At 37.1% G+C, this 21,993-nt stretch overlaps 1 protein-coding gene and 1 long non-coding RNA gene across 4 annotated transcripts in view; one reads left to right on the forward strand and one right to left on the reverse strand.

Annotated features, from left to right (window-relative positions):
* LOC139974473 (cysteine repeat modular protein A-like) overlaps nt 1-21,993 on the forward strand; it is a 78,108-nt gene that overhangs the window by 35,012 nt on the left and 21,103 nt on the right. Inside the window, exons 13-20 of one of the 2 annotated variants that reach the window (XM_071981670.1) lie at nt 465-533; nt 1,076-1,156; nt 2,583-2,654; nt 3,340-3,393; nt 4,157-4,341; nt 4,677-6,214; nt 8,107-8,248; nt 8,688-9,857. The exons of the other annotated variant lie outside the window; for it this stretch is intronic. Coding sequence (XP_071837771.1) covers nt 465-533; nt 1,076-1,156; nt 2,583-2,654; nt 3,340-3,393; nt 4,157-4,341; nt 4,677-6,214; nt 8,107-8,248; nt 8,688-8,803 — 2,257 coding nt within the window. The 3' untranslated portion in view covers nt 8,804-9,857. Of the gene's footprint in view, nt 1-464; nt 534-1,075; nt 1,157-2,582; nt 2,655-3,339; nt 3,394-4,156; nt 4,342-4,676; nt 6,215-8,106; nt 8,249-8,687; nt 9,858-21,993 lie in introns of those variants that run through there. 2 annotated transcript variants of the gene reach the window in all.
* LOC139974539 (uncharacterized) lies at nt 12,095-17,679 on the reverse strand. Of its 2 annotated transcripts, none has more exons than XR_011795504.1 (4): nt 16,394-17,679; nt 15,132-15,282; nt 14,421-14,499; nt 12,095-13,602 (listed from the first exon to the last, which is right to left on the reverse strand). It is a non-coding gene; the product is annotated as an uncharacterized lncRNA (long non-coding RNA). The 2 variants fall into 2 exon arrangements; XR_011795503.1 differs by having other exon boundaries at nt 14,421-14,542.

A 21,993-nucleotide genomic window follows, 5' to 3' on the forward strand; every position in this document is an offset into this window, starting at 1 on the left:
AATGTTCATAAGCAGTTGGATCGGTGCTTGGTATAACGTTGCTAAATAAATCACACTACACTCTTATAAACCAATGCCAGGCCTCACTCTGGACGAGATGAATTAGTCCATGCGTTAAGTTCAACAGAGAATTGTTGTAAAAGATGTTATCAAACACGAGATACGGTTTGAAAGGATGATGTGTAAAAATGTTCGTAATTTACAAATTGCCGGATGTAAATAGAATGTATGTCTCTTTATCAGCCCGTGAGCGACGTGATTGTTATCATATTTTTTGTAAATACGTAAATGTAATAATCATGAAAATTCAGTTTTACGTCAATATTGTGTGTTCTCCAATAGCCGACAGACTATCATTAAACATTTAATCCTTTCGAATAAGAAATAAGAATTTGAAGTGTAAGTTTACGTTTCTACCATCTAAAATTGCACATTTATTCTTCCTAACACAATCATTAAAACAGATTTCTCCACGATAACAACTTGAAAACTCTACCGGGAGCTATACTGGCTGGAACATCTTTGACTACCCTGTGAGTACATGTGTTCTATATAAATATAGATATAAATAACGATGAAACCAAAACGGCTGAAGAGCAAACCGCTGGCCATGAATGGAACAGCCCGAAACCAGTCGTAAAGTGTTCAAATATAATGAAACCTTTAATGAGCAGAAATTTGAGAACGATAACGCTATGCCATTACAACGCATTAATTACACTGACACTATGAAAGTTATTGAGCAAGCTTGTAAAATAAAACTGGTCATAAGGTTCGCCAACACTTTAGGGCTTTCTTTAAAGTCGTTTGTGATTTCCCCTATAGAGTCACTTCACTGTACTTTATTTAAACTAATAAATATGTGTTGAAATATACTTCATTATAATGCTCTCTTGGTAGACAATAGACTCTTTGCCGTTGGTAGTAAAAAAAAAAACAACTAACAAGCCAACGACCATCCGATAAACAATATAAAGTTCCTGAAACATGTATATAATAATCCTAAGTAACGATTCAGTTGTGAAATGGTTATATACGTCGTATCGATTGCACCTGATATTTCCAAATATTTCAGGTATCTTTTTCAGAACGACATAGAATACCTGACGGAACCATTATTCGGCAATGATAAAGGAAATTCAGCATTCAGCAAAATGTGAGTATAAATTGTTTTAGCAATTTAAAGACGGGCGATCGCAGGCGAAATAAACGGCACTGCTATTAACTCACCGAAAAAGTTTTGTACCACTCACAGAAATTCGGATGTTAATTAAAGTATATATGGGTAACTATACTACCAACATCTGAAGTTACGACATTGTGCTTGTGCGTGACTCCGACATCCATAAGGTATACACACTTCATTGAACTTAGTGACATGTTCACCATTTCTAAGGAAATCTGCATCAAATAGGGCCCATACGAGTATTTTACGAAAGTTTAATGAGAAAATGTTCCCACACGTGGGTTTATGTATGCTGTATAACCACGAGAAATCCAAGCAGCTCGAGTAGCGACCACTTTGTAAGTGTGTTGTCACAGCAGACCTATTATTTAGAATGAGGGGAAAGTCCCAACTTTTGAACAGAGACGTCAACGCCTATAGCTGCGGCGTGTCTGTAGGAGACATTCCGTAGGCTATAGATATTTTGCACACGCGAATCAGTGCAGAAAATGTTTCATACCGAACATACTTTTGATGTACACGTTATAACTTACGGGAAGTCTAAGGAATGTGTGTCATCCTATCAACCAATTATTCCATGATTCCATTGTCATCAACAATCAAGTACATTCTTTGTTTGTTTTAGTCAACGAGCTGTCCAGTATGCATAGCCATTTATGCGAATAACGCATTGCATGTTTTCGACAATTGCTCAGCTGTAATGCATATACCCTTTATGTATATCTATATAAAAACTATGATATATTTCGACATAAAAGGAACAACTTCATCGTATTGCGTCATGTATACATTGTAAATATTGCAATAGCGTGTTTCAAATAGCACAGAAAATTCAAATTTCAATGGATATATGCGAGAGTGCATATACAGGTCTAGTGGTGCTGAGATGGGTACACCATAGTTGTACACACAGCGTATAAACACTACAGTGTGTACAATATCGTACGCACATCGGCTATCGAAACTTTTCGGCAACGGTTTTCCGAGCTTGGTAGTCCAATAACCGCGCATGGGCAGTGAATTAAATGTTCGCCTCCCACCCAAAATCACGCTATCTGGCCTTTAAGCACTATGATCTAAAAACTCTCGACTTGAATCGATAATCTGAATTGAAGCTCTACTAGGACAGCAGCGTAACTAATAAAAAAGGAAAGGTCATGTGTAGGTGTGGGCTTGGGATCATTCTTTTAATTTTGGTCATTGATAGTAAGAGCATATCTCTTCACATTTAAACGTTTTCCCTCCACACCCGGCCTAGCCTCCAAGAAACTCGATATACTACTTGAAATACACTGTCTGACTTCATTTGAAATTGCATTGATATCGAACCACGAGCATGAGCACATAATCCATGTTTCATTGTGAAGAAAAAAACTTAATCCAACATTTATTTCAGCCTATTGCAAGATAATCCCATCCGTGGAATGTCGTCAGCATTTCTTGATGAATTGATCGACGGAGGTGCCATGTAAGTTAATTTCCCACTGATTTCAAGCCCTTTGGTATATTTACTTTACTTCGACTTCACACAACGTCATATCTTAAAAAGTTTTATTAGTCAACCTGTATCCCGTCGACGTAAAAAGACAAGAAGTTGTACTTATCAGCTATTACTATTTACTGATCCATAAATTTGTAATATTTTTTGGCGTGATCATATGGACATATCAACAGTTTTTTTACATTTTTTATCACAAAATGATCTGTATTCAATTTGATTGCGTAATAATAATCCTGTAACCTGATTTATATACATCGATGTTGCATTACAATTGGGCTTCTGTATTGATATATCGGTAATCAACGTAAAAATGTAAGTGGTTTACGTCGCGATGTTGTACGTTGGTTACGTTGGTCGCCTTATGAAAACAACATACACAAATATGTTAAATTGTTGATTTTTAACTCATTTTAGCCGATACTCTTATATGACTTAATTAACACTGTTATCGGAATACCAAATAATAAGCCTATATATATAATAATGAAGTAATAAAATGAATGTCGTTGTATGATGTTATCGAAGTGTGTATCGTGACTTTATCGTATGATTTGCTTAAAGTTTGCATATTTATGTTGCACTTTGTAATTGCAAGAAAAAAACTAACATTGGAATAATTCCATTACACGATTTATTTTAAAATCATATACAGGAATCTATCTTGTGAACAGCTTATACTACCCACGATTCGGGAACAACTGACTGTGTAAGCTTATTCAATTATCTCTATTTTGGTGCTGCTGATTTGAGTGAAAGAAATATGCTACTATGAAATAGTGAACGGCGTAGTACCTTCCTCGGAGGGTGGGGGGGGGGGGAGGTGGGAGTGACTCTTCTCGCCATACTGCTGCTTAAGTTGGCCCGGAGGGACCCGTAACTCTTCTCATGCTGACAATGCTCTATACCAATTACAAGAACAAATAACAAAACCAATGAATGCCATAAGCACTGTAGTTTACCGCATGAAAGGCAATATCATTAACTGGGTTGTTATGGTGTTCATCGTGTACATAGTGCAAAGCGCACGATGCCCCACAATGCAGTTAAACACTACAAGAATTAGCATACCTTGTTCATAATTCATTTCAGTGTCTAACTACACTTCGAAGAGTTACTAATCTCTTTCCTCTGCACGATTCAACCGTTTTCGTGTATACATCACCTTGACGTGCGTTAAATGCACAATAGAGCAAAATGGCCGCTACGCCGAGAAGAATGTAATTCAGCTCATATATAATGAACTGATAAATGGATAAATGATAGCCTTTATAACAAAGATTATCGATGATATTATAATGCATAGAAATCCTTTGATGTTACCTCCCAGTAGCAACCCATCCAAACATTGCATTTTAAATTCGAATGTCAGTTGTGGTTTCATATGTAAACGAACAGTATAGTAGTCTCCCTTAATAAATCAATTAAAATAAATCAAAATTATACATAATTTCTGTTCCATTTGGCTATAGAACATGTCTGCGTCCATCGACTGTGATGGTCATGAACGTAAGCAACGATGCTGCCCGATGGTTTCAAACTAGAGGATTTTATTGCATAGAAACTCAGGTGGATAATCTCAATGAGTGTACATCTTGTCCAACTGGCACATACAGTAGCACCTCTAGTGCCGTTACTTGCCAGGCTTGTCCACGTGGTATGTATTGTCACTGGTAAAGCTCTGGCAACCATTATTGTTATAAACATTGAAGCCACAGTCTATCTTATAACTTGTTTTTTATAAGAGGATGAAATGATGTTTTTTTCCGTATATATTTTGGAGAATCGATGCTTGTCAGTTAATACCCTTAACTTACTAACTGACAATTTTGCAACCTATGGCTCGTACATCTCAAACTAAGATTATTTTATTTGATAAGAAGTGTTGTATGCAAGCACATTCGCTATATATAACTACAACATTATTTGTCACAAATGATTGCCATATGGAACTGTAAATGTTAGAAGTCTGAAACATATTTGTTTTAACAGGTGGCTTCTATCAAGATCAAGTTGGCCAATACTCCTCGGATATAACGCCCATAAACTGTAAAAATTGCACTGAAGGAACATTTGTATGGGAAGGTTCAGGAAAAGACCCTCTGAGCTGTAAAGTTTGTCCCACTGGAACAAATAAGAATGCATTTGCAGGATTTCGAGCTTGTTTTTGTTTGGAGAACTATTTCAGGCGTGATCGATTTGATGAATGTGAGCTTTGTCCACAGGAGGGTGTACAGTGCAAAGATGATTACATGACCATACGCCAAGGCTACTACTGGAACTGGAGTTACACAGATATTGCAGAATACAAACGGTTTGTGGAAAACCTTCTGACATTTAATGAATCTTATGAGGAGACTGCAACAAGATTTAATGGATCTCTTCCCAAAGCTCATAAATGTTTGAAGAGCGGTAGATGCCCTAACGATGTTGATCAAATCACAGGAAATTGTGCAAAAGGGTACACTGGTTGGATGTGCACAATTTGTGATGAAGAATTCTTCCCTATATTTGGACATTGTCATCCTTGTCCAGCTCTTAAATATTTCATTTTGGAAACTTCAATCATTTTCATCGTTCTTGCTCTTTTCCTCTTTCTTCTGTTTAAGTCTTATCAATATCAGAGACGACGGTCTCGATCCCTTGTAGACAGTACGTTGGCCTTGGTCAAAATAGTTCTCGGATTTTATCAAATTATGGCAGAATTTTGGGAATCTATAGATGTTATCTTTTGGCCACAGTTTTTTAAAAGCATTGCTGCATGGCTGGATATTTTGCAATTTAATATTTCAAGCATACTGATAAAGCCCAAGTGTTTCTGGCCTGCGTTTGAGATAACACCGTACACAGCTTTTACTCTGGGCGCTATGTTTCCATACTTTTCAACGGCTTGTGCCATTCTGGCTATTGGTGCGGTAAAACTTTATGCAACAGTTTCAGAAAAGAGGACCCCCGCGAACGTTGACGACATTACTTCCCGCTTGCAACGTTACCAAAATAATATTCTTACCTTTCTGGTTCTTATATTATTTGTCACTTACCCATCAACTTGTAACGTTATCTTTGCACTTTACGGCCCTACTTGCGACACATTTGCTCTTGATGAGTTTGGTGTTCATAACATTAGCATACTGCGATCTGATTACTCAATAAACTGTAACACGACCACCCATCGTCGTTTCCAAATCGCTTCGTACTGTTTGTCAATATATGTCATTGCATTTCCGACAGTTCTATTTCTTCTTCTGTGGAAATATGCTAGTCATAATACTACCAGCAGCGAGCTTGATGAACATGACAACGGTGATTCACCAAAGTGGTTGAGGTTTCTTTATGAGAATTACCAGTCTAATTTCTGGTACTGGGAAATCATCGAACTTGGCCGTAAGGTGTCACAGACCTTAGTAATCGTCGTACTCGGATGGAATAGTTCATTCTCTGTCACAATCACGTTGACATTGGCTGTCATCTTCCTGAGTTTACATATTTCTTTCAGACCGATGGAGGACAATATCGAACATTACTTGCAGGTGAGTCATACTACGGTATATTGCATCAAGCTGCCAAACTGAGTGTCGTAAAAATATTTATGATCACACCGTAAGAATTGGACTCGACTACAATATATTGAAAATAATAAACTGCTCCGTAAATGCCTCTTGCTTTCAGCATTGATATACAAAAGCTGTTCTTTTAATATTTCACATATCAAATGGTTCTCGCATTTTTCGTTAATACTTTCAATGAATAAAACAATATATATCACAATATGGGTGGGGGAGGGGGGGGAGTGAACTGGTCTATGGCATGTGTTTGCTTGTTCTTGTTCAGACCAGACTACAACCAGAAGACTACGTCCTCCCAATCGATTGTATCATCATATGAGTTCCACTACAGTGCTACAGTACTATATACGTCAATTATGGCAACTGCGTACAAAAGATTTCGTCCAATTAAACCCATCCAAATATATACAACATGCAAATTGCATTGTGTCTGTACACAGTATAGGTGCAGAGTACTGTTTGATACAGTATACACAGTAGGTAATAACGGAACAATACTACATACCAAATAAAAATTGGACTAGTGGTTGTTTATGGCCTAGCATGGGTCATATTCTGCATTGTACAGGTGCAGAGTACTGTGTGATACAGTACACACAGTAGGTAATATTGAACCAACATTACATACTACATACAAAATTAGACCAGTGACTGTTTAAGGCCTAGCCTGGGCTACATTCTAATGAGCCTCTAACCTGTGGTGATGGCAAAATCTCAAGTAACCAATGTATACAGGACAGAATATATGGAAAATTTTGTAGGTGGCTACCTTTATTTTAACAAAGTTCTTATCTCAGAGAGAGAAATTGTCTTGCTGCGCATGAATAATTGATCCAACTTTCAAAACATGCAACATCCATTAAGCATTAAGCAAATCGTGTAATGCGTCATTATGTTTGAAAAGGAAAGCTGCTGCCTAAAGTTTACTTGTGACTTGTGAGACTGATTTCACACACTACTACCCTTCAAAAGATGATGAATAATCTGGGAAAGTTTTAGAGAAAGTCTCTTCCCAACTTTAGATGTCCCATGACTTCTTCAGTGCCACCTCAAATTTATAAGGCCTAACATATTATTAGGCCTAGTCTACATCAGGTTTACCACTGCCATGATAAAGATTCAAGATGTAGCTTAGCCTGTGTCACATTGCAATGAAAGGTTAACGTTATGTCTTACTACGTAACGCTACGGCTAGGTTACTTTCGTAAATCTCGCACGGTATTGCGAACAACTTGTGCCTAAATTCAAGACCCCGAAAGGCCAATATATCGTGATTTAGGCAAACTGCTTTCGTCCAGCAGAGCCACTTCTTTTCTAACCTACGCCCAATATTCAAGCGAAATACATCAATAATTTATAAGGAATATTAGTGAGAGTTTACATCAAGTAGTCTTACCGAATCTCGAAAGGTATAGTACGGTATGTATAGTATCGTTGATGCAGTAGGCCATAGCTACTGTCTGTTGATGGTTCGTATGACATACGACATGCATTACGTACACAACAAAGTCAACTCGGCGATGAATTATAAGTGACGTACACTCACCATAGAGCAGAATATAAGTTCTTATATTCTGCTCTATGATACTTACAGAAACGTTTTCTGTGGCCATGGCTCATGGCTCCGTACCAAACTTTTTTTGTTCGACGTCATCATTTTCTACAACTCGTAGTCTTAGCAACAAACAAACAAAAAACTCTGGAGTATGCAACATAATTCCATTCACAAAAAGAAAAGAAAACAAAAGAACAAAAGTATACAAACAAACAAAGAAACAACACGGATGTAGATGAAAGCAGTAAACAAAACTTAATGATTTTATGACAAAAACATATCATTCAAATTGTTCTTACAGCTGGCAAGTCTGTGGGTCATTTTCTTCAACATGCTCCTAGCAGCAGTTCCTGCCTCTGACTCTTCCAGTGGACATCTCACAACGGATATCCTGGTCACGTGTCTGGTGATTTTAAACACCGGTGTTCTTGTCATTGCAGTAGGTAAGTGGATCCGGGTATACTTAGATGATGTGGAGATGAAGAGGGGGACAGGAGGGAAACGTTTGAAAAAGTTGTGTCAATGCCTACAAATTGGGGATTCCTGTATCGCTTGGCGTTCTGGACGGATTGTGGGGGGGGGGGGGTACAAAAACTTTCGCGTTATTCACCGAAATGGCGTTTGATTGGTATACACCTCGTTTATACAGTGATCTTTTCATTGAATCGGTTACAAAAGGCATCTTTGATTCTCTTATGCACACCAGAGATTTAGTATATTTTACAGGTGAATATTTTGAATAACCAGGATTGATAGCATTTGAAACATTATCACACTCCTTTTCCTTGGACTATAAACTTGTGATTCACGTCCTTGGTGGGGGTGACATTTGCCCGTTAGTTACCTTATTCTAAAGGATGAAACTTTGTTCCTTTCTTTCAGTGGTGACCATCTTAAAGATGGTGAGAATCATGTGCAACAAGAATTGTTTCCGCCAAGGAGAAAACGAGCAACAACCAGAGGACTTTACAAATGAAATTGCACCACTTTTAAGTTAAATATCAAACAACCAGAAAACTCGCGCACAAAGAAACGCCTGATGCCGATAATCTGATCTAGTTTCGAAGGAGGTGTAACAGAAGTGTCAGACACTACCATCGATCCCAGAAACACAGCTTGTACCGTCGGTAATTAGACATAAGTGTAGTCGTTACATGCAGCTACGGTCAATACACACAACACACAGTGTACATAGCAGCGATGGACATCTCAGGTCCAGATAACAAGAGATAACACGGTATCACGTTTCATTACTGTCTGCATTTTGTAGCGACAAGAAGAAAATTTCACTTGCAAGCAACGGAAAGTTAACTTTTTTTTCAGAGTGAGGCACGCGGTTTGGGGCGAGTCTTCAATGCCTTTAAGCAAGCACGAAGAATGTTACATCTACAGTGAGGTACTATAGGTCTTTGTTACATTCATGACAATTGCATTTTCTATGTTTTACATTCATTATTCATTCAGGGGTTATTGATATGAAAATATCTATCATATTGGTAATGTTTCAGGGGAATTAATTCATGTTTTTATTCTAGCAAACATCTATATATTATTGCGCAAAAGAGGCTTGTCATCACCACTGCACCCAAACCTCGATAAACCCACAGATTGGAGGTAAATCTGCATGTAGAGTGAAGTTAAATTATCTGCTAGCCTGTACTTTTTAAAAGCTTTTATATCATTTCATATGTTCAAGTAAGCAGCCTTTATATGTAGTTTATTGCAAAATTATAACAAATAAAAAAAAAGAAAACATTTATGAAATCAATTTCTGTTGATTGAAAATTCTATTTAACAAAGACATCATCAAATGTTGTCCCCAACTAACTGCTTCAATACATTAATTATATGAATAAAATCTGAAATTTTTTCTTCAAGAAACTTAAACAAAACATGTGCCAAAGTCAAGTTGTTACATTTGGCACAGTGTTAAGTAGTAAAAAATAACAAATAACACGACATATTTTTTATGGCTGTTCTGATACGAGCACCAAAGGATAAAACAGCCATTGTCTCCTATGTTATTTACCTGCATACACAGGTGCCAAAACTCTTTAATACTTACTGGTCTGGGTTGCGGTCTTAATATTGGTATTTTGATTATTGACGTTTGGATCGATGATATTAAAGTAACAATAATGACCATTTTCTACAATTACTCTGAGGTACCAAGGGTAGAAGATAGGCCAAAGGTCAGGCTTTCCATAATCATTCTTAATAGTCCAGTACCATTTGTGGACTTGGCCCATGGATCTGTATTGTACCATTACACCATCATGAGAGAGATCCAGACTTAAAAAAATATTTTATACCAAAAATAAAAGAAGACCTAGTCCCTTCACTGTATCCGGAAGTGTACAACGGGTATGTCCACAAATGGAAACCATTCGCAAATTCCTCCCACACACTCCCTTACTTAAATGCATATCTGTCTGAATGATCGCCGAGTTATTTAACGCTCACAGCTGCTCTTAGCAGTACATCGTCCCCGGTCGCGAATTTTTTCCCCCAAACAGGTTCTCAATTGTGTATAAATAGTCGCTCATGATTGGTCGGAAAAGTTACGTCATAACAATATAACCCTTCACTTCGAGGTTATCAAAATGTCTGCATCCATTCGTTGCAACGAAGATATACCCGTTCAAAAGTACCCGCAGCTTTTCGTAAATATATGTAGATGTGTTTGGAATTGGTTTAGACATAATGAGCACACTATTATTGTATGATCTACTTTGATCGAAGATTTCTGTGAAAGTATTTATCGATAACATCGCACAGTGAAAGTTTCGTACAGGGGTACATAACACATGCGATATAGGCCTATATGTATTATAACTGTGTACACAGTGCAGTGACGGAAATACATCATACTGTAGCATGGTGGGCTCATAATTGACGCACTTAAGGATTTGATCAACGATTTCTATCAAGGAAAAATCAAAATCACTCAACTGTATGTGTTTTTCATATGTGTGGTTCCTCAGAAATGTAATGATCTCAATATATTTATTGTTCTGTGCATATGCAACGTACAATTGAGCAGAACTTGACCACAAAATGTCTGCCGTGTCAAGTTCTTTCATACCCCTAAATTGACACATTCGTCAATAAGCTAACTGTAGTGAAGGCTTTAGTATACATCCATTGACTTTAGATGCTGTTTGCTATACTTTGAGCCTCTAAGCTTGGACAGATCAGGTCCCAGAGAGTAGTGTTGTCCATGATATTGAGGAAATGTTGGTTATTTTTAGGTTGCAAGATTTCCAAATGCCCAAAAACTGAACGTACAAAACCGGGGGGAAGGGTGTTAAAAGCTTAAAAATTCCACAATTTGGTCATTAAATAGCTGAAATGGATTCAAACTCATGAAATACTCTCTTAAATTTATAGACTGAAATTTCAGTCTAATAGACTGAAATTTCAGTCTAAGAGCGGACGAACTGAGGGACCAGTTCCTTCAGACTGAAATTCAGTCTAAGGAAGGACTGAAATTTTCAGTCTGTAAAACGACTGATTTTTAGTCTAGCTAGACTTAATGATTTCAGTGTAACAGGACTGGAATTTACCCTTTCTTAGACTGAAATTAAGCCAAATTAGATTAGAATCCAGCCTATAAGGTTTAATTTATTTTATTCAATTAGACTTTAAAAAAAAGTGGCTAGACAGAATATCGTCATTTTATACTTTTAATTCAGGGATTAATAGTCCAATATGCCAGTCAAAAAACTGCCCAAAGGCACTAAATTGGGACGATTACAGTCGCCCTCCAGGCAGGTTAAAGGAAATTTCCCCGTAAAATTGTAAAAATTCCTAAATGGAGTATAATCTTAGAAACAACTGGTTAAAAAAGCAGGTTGATAGTTACATATTTTTAACTTAGATTTTGCTTTACAATATACAATAATTCATGGGAACATTCCACTAACTATGGAAATAAGAAAACAAAAAACCTGTTAAAAGTTTAAAAACTGTATTGAGACTGTCTTTATTTATTTTCTTGGATACAGGATACATTTAAGAAATATAAACAAAAAATAGTACAAAAGCTAAATTTGTTTGCTTGGGTTTTATTTATGATATCTTAGGTCTAAATAATAGTTATTTACCTAAACTACAAAAATAAATTAAATGTTAAGTTTTAGTTATGAAATATTCCAAAAATTAAAGTTGCAATTCCGGTGCCGACGATTTGACATGCAAACTCTATAAATGTGGTCAAGTTTACCAGAAATTTCTAATTTGACCATAACTAATTTATTTTGTGTCCTAAAAATTTAAGGATTGAAACATTTATTTTTATAGTTTTATTTAGTTTTAATTTAGTTTTTATTTAGATTCATACCTTTAAGTGAAACCCATGTGCAGCAGTTGCTGCAAATATAATAATAACCAGAACCAATTATGACAGGGCAAGTTCGTTTATCATACAGATATCGATATAAAGAATATTAAAATGTAAAACTAAAATTGTACTTCAAGAAAAAATAATGGCAAAGGCCACTTTGAAAGTGACCAACAATGAACGGATGCTGGCATAGGCCACTTGGAAAGTGACCGACAATGGACGGATACTGGCAAAGGCCATTTGGAAAGTGACCGACAATGGACGGATACTGGCATAGGCCAATTGGAAAGTGACCGACACTGGACGAATACTGGAAAAGGCCACTTGGAAAGTGACCGACAATGAACGGATTACAATTGACGGATAACAGATTACACTCAACTTATGTACAGAGAAGGCAAGTTCCTAAATAAAAAATAATGTATATTAACAACTGGAATATTTTTTATATAGTGTCCTAAAAATCTAAGGCTTGAAACATTAATTGTTATGTTTTAATTTAAATTCATACTTTTAAGTGAAACACATGTGCAGCAGTTGTAGCAAATATAATAATAACCCGAACCAATTATGACAGGGCAAGTTCTTTATTATACAGATATTGGTATAACGAAATTTAAAATATTAAACTAAATTGTACTTAAAGAAAAAATAATGGCAAAGGCCACTTTGAAAGTGACCAACAATGAACGGATGCTGGCATAGGCGACTTGGAAAGTGACCGACAATGGACGGATACTGGCAAAGGCCACTTGGAAAGTGACCGACAATGGACAAATACTGGAAAAGGCCATTTGGCCAAGCCCTTCTTCCAAGCTCCAGCCTCTTGTCACCCCAACATTTTTTATACTCCCAACCTCTCCACCTACCCTTCAGGGTTTTCATTTCTGCTGCTTATTCCCAACCCCATCTCTTACCAGCCCACACCATTCTGACACTCGTTTCTCATAATTGAACCATTTTTGGAAACTGACTGACCCGACAATGGATGGATTACAATTCAGAATTGTACCAAACTAAGTTATAATACCGATAGTACTGGTGTTTAAATAAACAAAACAATTGTTTACATGACACAACATCAAAATGAAAATACAGCAAACAAATAAACACTTGCAACACCACTCTAAAAAGCTACTTAGGAGAAATTAATTTAATGTTAGATGCCAAGCTACGCAATGGTGCCTTTACTGACGTAGCAGGAATCACTCCATATAAAAAGGCAGCTAAGAATTCACAGAATTGATGAAGTGCCAAAGCATAATGCACATTAAATGTGTAATGTGCTTTAAATAATCTATCCACTTGTTACTTTTTCCTGCAGGAATTGGAATTCTATCCGCCCAAAATAAAGAACTGTGACGGATTTTGGGCAGGTCCGAGTGAAAGTATGTACAGTTGTACATACTTTCCATCTATTCCGGCAGCGGTAGCATCAATGCTGGTGTCAAGCTAGAAAGAAATGACAAAAAAATATGTATATTTTACTCCATACTATTAAATTAACATCTGAACACTAGGCAAACTGCCAATCTAAATATTCCATGAGACTTCCAGTTTATTCATACGAGAATAAATTTTACATAAACTAAACTTCTTACATGATCTCCCTAGAATGTCACTAAAAATTCACAAACCTTTGACAGACAACTTTACAAAATTTGGTTATTACAAACCCTGGACAGACTGGCAGAGTGTACCTTCAGTATCAATAATGTACATCTCAGACACCTGAAGGGTTCATAAGTCAACCGTTTTTCCATCTCTATCTTTGTTATTCCTTACTAAAAATGGCATATATATTGGTTGGCTTTACATTTAAAAATATTATGTCACTTTACTACAATTGTGACCACAATGGGCATTCTCCCCCAAACACCCCTATTAAATTCCCTTTTTGCCGGTTTTCCGCCTTGCTCCACATTCTTGTCAGTATCGCTGCCAATCAGACAGTGCTGAATAAATTATTCCTGCTTTACATTGCCATAATTAGTGTTTTTTCCTACTCTATACAAGTCACTTCCATTGAGCCATGATGATTATAGAGCCAGTGCCTATACCATTCAGTAGCGCCAATGGAAAAGAGCCATAAGACCCAGTGGATATGATGCTAACCTTAATATACACCAGACAAACTTTTTTCCACATAACAGGCCAGTTTTTGTTTAGCCAAGCAAATTTTGTAAAACCAAAACTTTTCCACTAAACGCAGGGGTGTTTATATAGCATTGAGCAAGGGAATAAACAGTATATTGTCATAAAATACTCACAGGTTTGTTCTGAAGGAAGTCCAACAATGCCCCTGCTCTGCTAGTGGACTGCTGCTTCTGCTTTAACATAGTCACTGACCTGTGCAGTATATATATAAATGTATATAAAGCACACATATCCTCTGAAAAGAAAATTGAGTTTGAAGTTTTAAACATAACCTCCAAGGCATAGTATGTGGCTAATTAAATGCAATAAATCATAGAACAAGTAAATGTGAACAAATGGCACATTCCATAAATAACCTTTTTGAATATAATCCAGATAAGTTATACATCCAAATAAATAATTCTGTATTTTCACAAACTATAAAGTTATTGATATATTGATTTTTTAAAGTTTTGGTTCATTGAATTTTGGATGACAATCTGCTCAAATTAAATTGTGTCATATTTCTAATCGTAAACAGGAAAAAATGTTTATAGTACTTTAAGTGCTTGATTTCAAAGAATATTCACAGAAAATTTAACTATGATGTTTATTATTGCCTATATGGTAATAAGAAAAAATAAGAACAATTAAGTTTTCGGTCTTAATTTTAAACCTTTATCTATCAAGCGGCCACAATTTGCCCAAATTGAGAAAAAGAATAAAATTTAGAACTTTCCAGCCTCTTACCAAGGGGTAATGCCCAAAACGTTATTGATTGGTTAGCTAGAAAAAGGCATACAAAGAAAACTTTGAAATATGATAGCTATACTAATTTAACTTACTACTATCAGTTTCCTCAAAAGCATCAATCATGTTTGCGATAGCTGGTGAGGTTTTCTTTCTCACTTCTATGATGCGTTCTCTATATCCATCCCACTTTGTGATGAAGTTATCCCTGGATTCGGCAAACATTAATCGAAACTCCTCATTTATCTGAAAGAAATGTAAACATTTTATTACTGCAAATCAGAATGCTAGGAGATTTTTCTAGTATCACAATTATGAAACTTACTACATCAAATCTGAATTTTGCTTCTTCAGTTATCTTTTGACTGAAAAGAAGGTTATGATTAGTAGAAATGCTTGATATAGCGCATTATACGTAAACCGGTCTCAATGCCCTTTACAATAGAAAAATGCGAAGCTAGCCTACAGATAACATACTTAACTGGCTGCAAAGCACATCTACCTGCAATAAAGCTACTGAAAAATCGCTGGCACAGGATTCAAACCTGCGACCTTCAGCATCTCAGTCTGGTGCTCTACCAACTGAGCTAACCCGTAAAAGGGCCAGCGGCCTGTCATGGACGATTTGATTACCCACGCCCCACTGGCTTGAATTAGCCAATAATGTCCAACACTCCTATTTTAGATGGGTATGGAAATGTGTTATTATTTTTGTTTGCTACTAATAGATGTGTTATGCATTTATCTGAAACATATTCAAAGAAAAAGAAAGCATTTTCAGTACTTTTCTTTTAAATTACAATTAAAGAAGTGAAAAATCTAGTATTTCTCCATTGACTGTAATGATAAGTGACCCCACGAAGTGACCAAGTAGAAACCATACTGAGCCCTATAGCACCAGTGCCTAACGGCCGGGTAAATAGCCAATGCCTTTTCACTTAGGCTAAGTAAACGTGTATGCGCAGCCTGCAGGGTAGGAATAAATTTTCTTCAAAAAAAAAAAAAAATCATTTATTAAGGACTAACGTTAGGGGCCTAACGTTAGGCTAAGCCTTCTTTTTCGTTTTAACCGGTACCTATTAATTTCAGTTGGCACACTCTGAATAGGCTTGCCTAATTTAGTAATAATTAGTAAAATATCACTAGGCCTAGGCCAACACTAAATTTTTCGTAACCAGTGACACAATAGTCGTACATGTACGACAGTATGACAGTACAGTGTATACCGGGCCATAGTATAACTATACTAGGCTATAGCCAACTGTACTACTACTGTACTAGGCATAGCATTGTTCATGTTAACGCTATGACTGCGTACGAGTATGAATCGATTAAAAACGGCCTTTTTTAATATTACCTTCGAGCAATGATATTACTTCTTCTGCATATCCTTTACCTGCCAAACACGTTCTCAATGTTTCTGCCATTCTTATACCCTCGTGGAAAGCTTAAAAAGGTTAGTTTTTACACATAAAACGAAGCGTAAATTCTCTCGGTATTCAAGGTAAGTTCAGCTAAGATGGCGAGTCGATTCAACGTTCGTACGTACCTACGTACGCGGCCGGGAATATGTAGATTAGAATACGTCATTAATTTGGACAGACCGGATTGGTTTAACTGTTCAGTCTTCGCATGGACTGAAATTAAAATGAGCACGTGACAAAATACAATGATTTTATTGGGTATTGCATTCAGTCTATTGTAGGCTGAATTTCGTTCGGAAACAATTCCAGTCTTAGCGTCTGGAAATCGGTCTTATGGACTGAAATAAATTTCAGTCGAACCTTAGACTGAATTTTTCAGTCTTCAAATTTAAGAGAGTATGTAATTCTGCTTGACTGCAAAAAGTTTAAGTGGCCTGCTCTATCGTTGCTAGTAATAATTGAAGGTGCGTCAATTACGGGGGTGCGTCAATTATGAAGCCTTGACTATACACTAAACTGTTTTGCGTATATTCATTCAAGGCTGAACTCGCGTCGTGAAGTTGAGTTTGGTGTAGGCCTACCCATTCCACGAAACGAATTCCGATTTCAATAGAACGGCTGACGAATCTTGGATGGCGTAAACACGAAACCGATAGAATGTAGCGTATGTATCATAAGTAAGGTCAACATGTTATCCAAGCATTAAAAGTAAAAGTTAGGGCGTTTTCAGGGAAACCGCGTAACAAGACTTTATTAAGTGTCAGTGTGTAACTCAGTGTATGTCTTCGAACTATCAAGCGTTTGATGCTGACGTCACGAGCAATCTGATTGGCTGAAAACTCCGTAATTGAGAACCTGTTTGGGAAAAAAAATTCGCTCCCCGGTCACCTTACCAGCTGGTGGCGGACTGATAAACAACATGTATGGACATCCATGCATACGAGACATTACCAATATCATCAAATCATGAACACTCCCCCACCTCCTACCCCTATCAAAAACCCATGGGTAAAAAGAAAATACAAACTTCCAACACACACACACATGCAAAAATCCCAGGAAGATACCAGAGATTGTGTATATACGGGGTGATGTGAACTCAATACAAATAACCAGTAATAACACTTCAACAATTGCACTATTGACAGTAACTTTAAGTCATGTCCTTCAGCTCACATATAAGAAAACCTCCAACTGATCCCCCACCCCCCAACCACCACCATTAACTACCCTTCATTGTCTTGATAGTCATTAGACCAGGGTTGTCCAACCTTTTGCAGAGTAGGGCCACATGGAATGATTATGATGACGGAGGGGCCGCATAAACCCTACGCTCGAGTTTTTCGATTTCTTGCCCGAAGCCTAAGGCAACAAAATGTGAGCACTGCGCGCGGAGCGCACTGATTTATTTTCCTTCCTGATAAAAAAGATGAATAAAGTCCAGCCCCCCCCCCCTCCGCTGAGAGTGTCACACACACTGACCTGTATCCAGTTTTTTGGACCCAGAAGGTTCGAATGATTGATTATATAGCTTCAAATTTTTATCAATACATCTGCTCATTAAAATTTCGCACCGTAGAGCATCTCTGGCGGGCCAGACACAACCCTGCGGCGGGCCGGACTGTGGCCCGAGGGCCGTAGGTTGGACAACCCTGCATTAGACACTGGTTAAGTCATGCATGTTTACAAGATAAGAACTTTCTTGAACCAAAATAAAATGACTTTAGCATCCTTGTCAAGCTTTATTTCAGATACTGATCTTTACAAGCACATCAAATGTTTAACATTTTGCCACTTGACATTCTCAATCCAAAAACCCAAATTCTGGGATAGGATGACCGTACCGTAGAGCATCTCTGGCGGGCCAGACACAACCCTGCGGCGGGCCGGACTGTGGCCCGCGGGCCGTAGGTTGGACAACCCTGCATTAGACACTGGTTAAGTCATGCATGTTTACAAGATAAGAACTTTCTTGAACCAAAGTAAAATGACTTTAGCATCCTTGTCAAGCTTTATTTCAGATACTGATCTTTACAAGCACATCAAATGTTTAACATTTTGCCACTTGACATTCTCAATCCAAAAACCCAAATTCTGGGATAGGATGACCGTACCGTAGAGCATCTCTGGCGGGCCAGACACAACCCTGCGGCGGGCCGGACTGTGGCCCGCGGGCCGTAGGTTGGACAACCCTGCATTAGACACTGGTTAAGTCATGCATGTTTACAAGATAAGAACTTTCTTGAACCAAAGTAAAATGACTTTAGCATCCTTGTCAAGCTTTATTTCAGATACTGATCTTTACAAGCACATCAAATGTTTAACATTTTGCCACTTGACATTCTCAATCCAAAAACCCAAATTCTGGGATAGGATGAATGTGATAGGAAACGTAACAGTACCTCTACATAACGAACGACGTTATCATATTAAGGTTATGGTAGCATTTATGGGAATGATGGAATTGCCAATGGAACTCCATCAGGGTTATGGCCGTGGGGTTAGTCAGGAAGATGAAATCAATGGTTGATATTTGCAATTTTGAAGAAATTTTGCCATAGCATATGAGGCTTAGGACAGTCACAGTGGGGTGTACAAAAGGGTTAGAAGGGAGGCGTATGGACAATGTCCCCCCCCCCCCAACCTCCATCATCGGTCTGGGGCCTTTTAACAACCACATCAGGGGAGAATGATAGCATTTATTGGCACTAAACGTCTAGATCTTATTCATAATCTTAATATGCCACAGAACCCTCTATTTGTCTTTGAAACTTATCTTCTGCTGGGGGTAAAGTTCCTTACCTACATGGGTGGTGTCCGCCTCAATATCCCTTTGAAATCCTGTCACTGAACAGTCTAGCCTGACATTATATATAGCTATGAAATGAACAATCTTCGTTAGTAAACAGACATACATGCCCTTCTCTCACAGTTGTTGCCGTGGTAAAGCTGATTAGAATAACCTGCAGTTTAGACATTTGTCGACACGTATTTCAGTGGTTTAAATGTTGCTCTGATCGTCGCTGCCGAATAGAAGGAAGAGGAACAGGAGTATCTGATAAATAAGCAACCACATTGTTATATAAAGATGATAAAAGATCTGTCGTTACGATTAAGTCAAGTACATGTTAATATAAGCTTTCCATGTTTTCGAAGTCCTTAATTGTATACTGGTATTTTAGGAATTTACAATGGTAGACAGCAATTTGTGTCACGTGGACACTCCATAATTCTGCCGTAGGGAGAAGAAGCCATTACTTATTTACTTTCTTGCTTCCTTAAACTTACCTTCTCCTGGGGATAAATGAGTTGTACTAAATAATTATGCAACTGATGATATCGAACAAACTATGCTCTTGTCAGTACCTAGCGATTTAGTGTATGCTTTATAATAGCACATCTATACGTGTACATCTTTCATAGGTTTGAAAACAATATTATCAACTTTGACAATCAAATATCTATATACTTTGATCAAATCAGTGATCTACAACGGGAAAGCGTAAACATTTCCAAATAAGTAATTTTAATGTTCAATGGTATTCATCATGTACAAATGGAATTTACATGTTGTGGCATGTCTTTGTCAATGCTTAAGATATAGCCATATAGCATGCATCGAGTGATCAATCTATACTTCTTCATTGACAACTTAATAAGATGTTACGTACGAGATACTCGAAAGTATATGAGAGCCAAAGGTTAACAATAGGGCTTGTGGGACGGGTGACACCAGATGTACTTGACTGAGCAAAATTAGCGTTTCCTTAATCTTTGTAAGACTCAATACCTTGGCCTCTCTTACCTGAGTTCTCGTCTGAGTTAGATGTGCAAGTGTTAGTTTTGTTGCATTCGTGACGCTGCAGGTAGAAATCTGAAAATTGCGAAACTCATCTCATGCACTTAAACGGGATAAGATGAAGTCTTAGGTTATAAACGGATGTTTTCGAGATATATAGAAACAAGCACTATGTGACTAAACTGCCGCCATCTTGTAAATTGTCGTTATAAAGGTGTAAAGTACACTTTTTCTTTTATGAGAATATGGATATTTATGAGAATATGTGGAAAAGTGCCTATAAAGATGCTACGGAGAGACTTTCATAGCAAATATCGCAGTAATGCTTAGGTGCACTGAATATGAAGTAAAACATTTAATATAAATATCAGGAAGTTGTGGAGTGTGTTAATGCATTTACCAAAATATCTTTGGATGAACTGGAAGATGCGAAGAGCAGGCGTGTAGGCTTGACAAGTATTGGGCAAAATTTCTCCCATTCTTAGCTCAACGTCACAGCCAAAAGAAAACTTACAAGTGCCATATGATAGAAGGTTCCACGGAATGTGTATGGATCATTTAATTACAGCAAAGTTGGATGAATTACCTAAATTGTCAAATTTAGTAAAAGTACGGAATTTCTTTTACGATAGTGAGAATTTGAAAATAAAAAAGTTTGAGAAGAGAAGTTGTGTTATAAATATTATTAATTAACTGATATCGACAAGTTTTGGTATTGGTTATTCACCATCTCAGTGTATGTTACTAATTTCTTATGTTCAGTGTGAATACAGAGGTCCAGACATTATTTCTTTCTTCCTTTCCTGCATTAAAGTGTGTTCTGTTTTGCTAAGGCCCAATGTTTCCCTAATCAACTCTATATGTATATTGCATATTGCTGTGGCCCCCAAAAACCCCAGATAAATGAAATGAATGCAAGAAATGGACTTGACTGTGGGTGGAAATGCAGTTAATGTTCTAATGCTGTGGCTTACTTTAAATTTGTCTCTTAAATGAAAACGTTCATTTCATTTTCAATTAACACATAAATATGGCAGTTTTAACAGTGCCATCAGGATTAAAATATCTAACCTTAATATTGCCGAAATGGTTTAACGTGACGAGATGTAACAAGTGGCTATTTCATCTGTTTTCAAAATATTGTTTTATCGCAAGATTATAAAGAAATCAACAACACAACATTTTGCATAAAATTGTTGAAATGGCGAGATAAACCGTTCATATAGTGTCATTTGAACCTCTTACTTTCCTTCAAAAATTGTTGAATTTGCCAACGTGGAAAGATGTCAACAGTTTAAATATTTTGCAGAATATTGTTGATATAACGAGCTGTTATAGCCTAAGTTATTAATTCAATATTTTTCAGACAATTGTTTTAGTGTAAAGAAATTCTTAATATCTTCATGGTACTTTAAAGCTGCAAAAAAGTTCAACAGAGTGCAAAGGTGTAGAAACAGGAAGTAAAAAGGTGAGAGGAATTGAAATACCACACCCCCCCCCATATATAGGCTTGGATCACTCCTAAGTACGATGAATAAGCAAACATGGATTTTCTTTTGAGTTTAACTTACTTGCTTAATCACACTAGTTCAAGTTCAAATATGTCTTTCAATTCAAGCCGTGGTTAACTGAATCAACACAGAACAACAATGAAAGACTGCCACATTCATTTGGCGTCATACAGATCAAGCCCTATTTAAATTCTTAATATGGTGCATGACACCTGAACTTGTC

This window comes from Apostichopus japonicus, chromosome 2 (genome assembly GCF_037975245.1).
Source record: "Apostichopus japonicus isolate 1M-3 chromosome 2, ASM3797524v1, whole genome shotgun sequence".
NCBI classification, from domain to species: Eukaryota; Metazoa; Echinodermata; class Holothuroidea; order Aspidochirotida; family Stichopodidae; genus Apostichopus; species Apostichopus japonicus.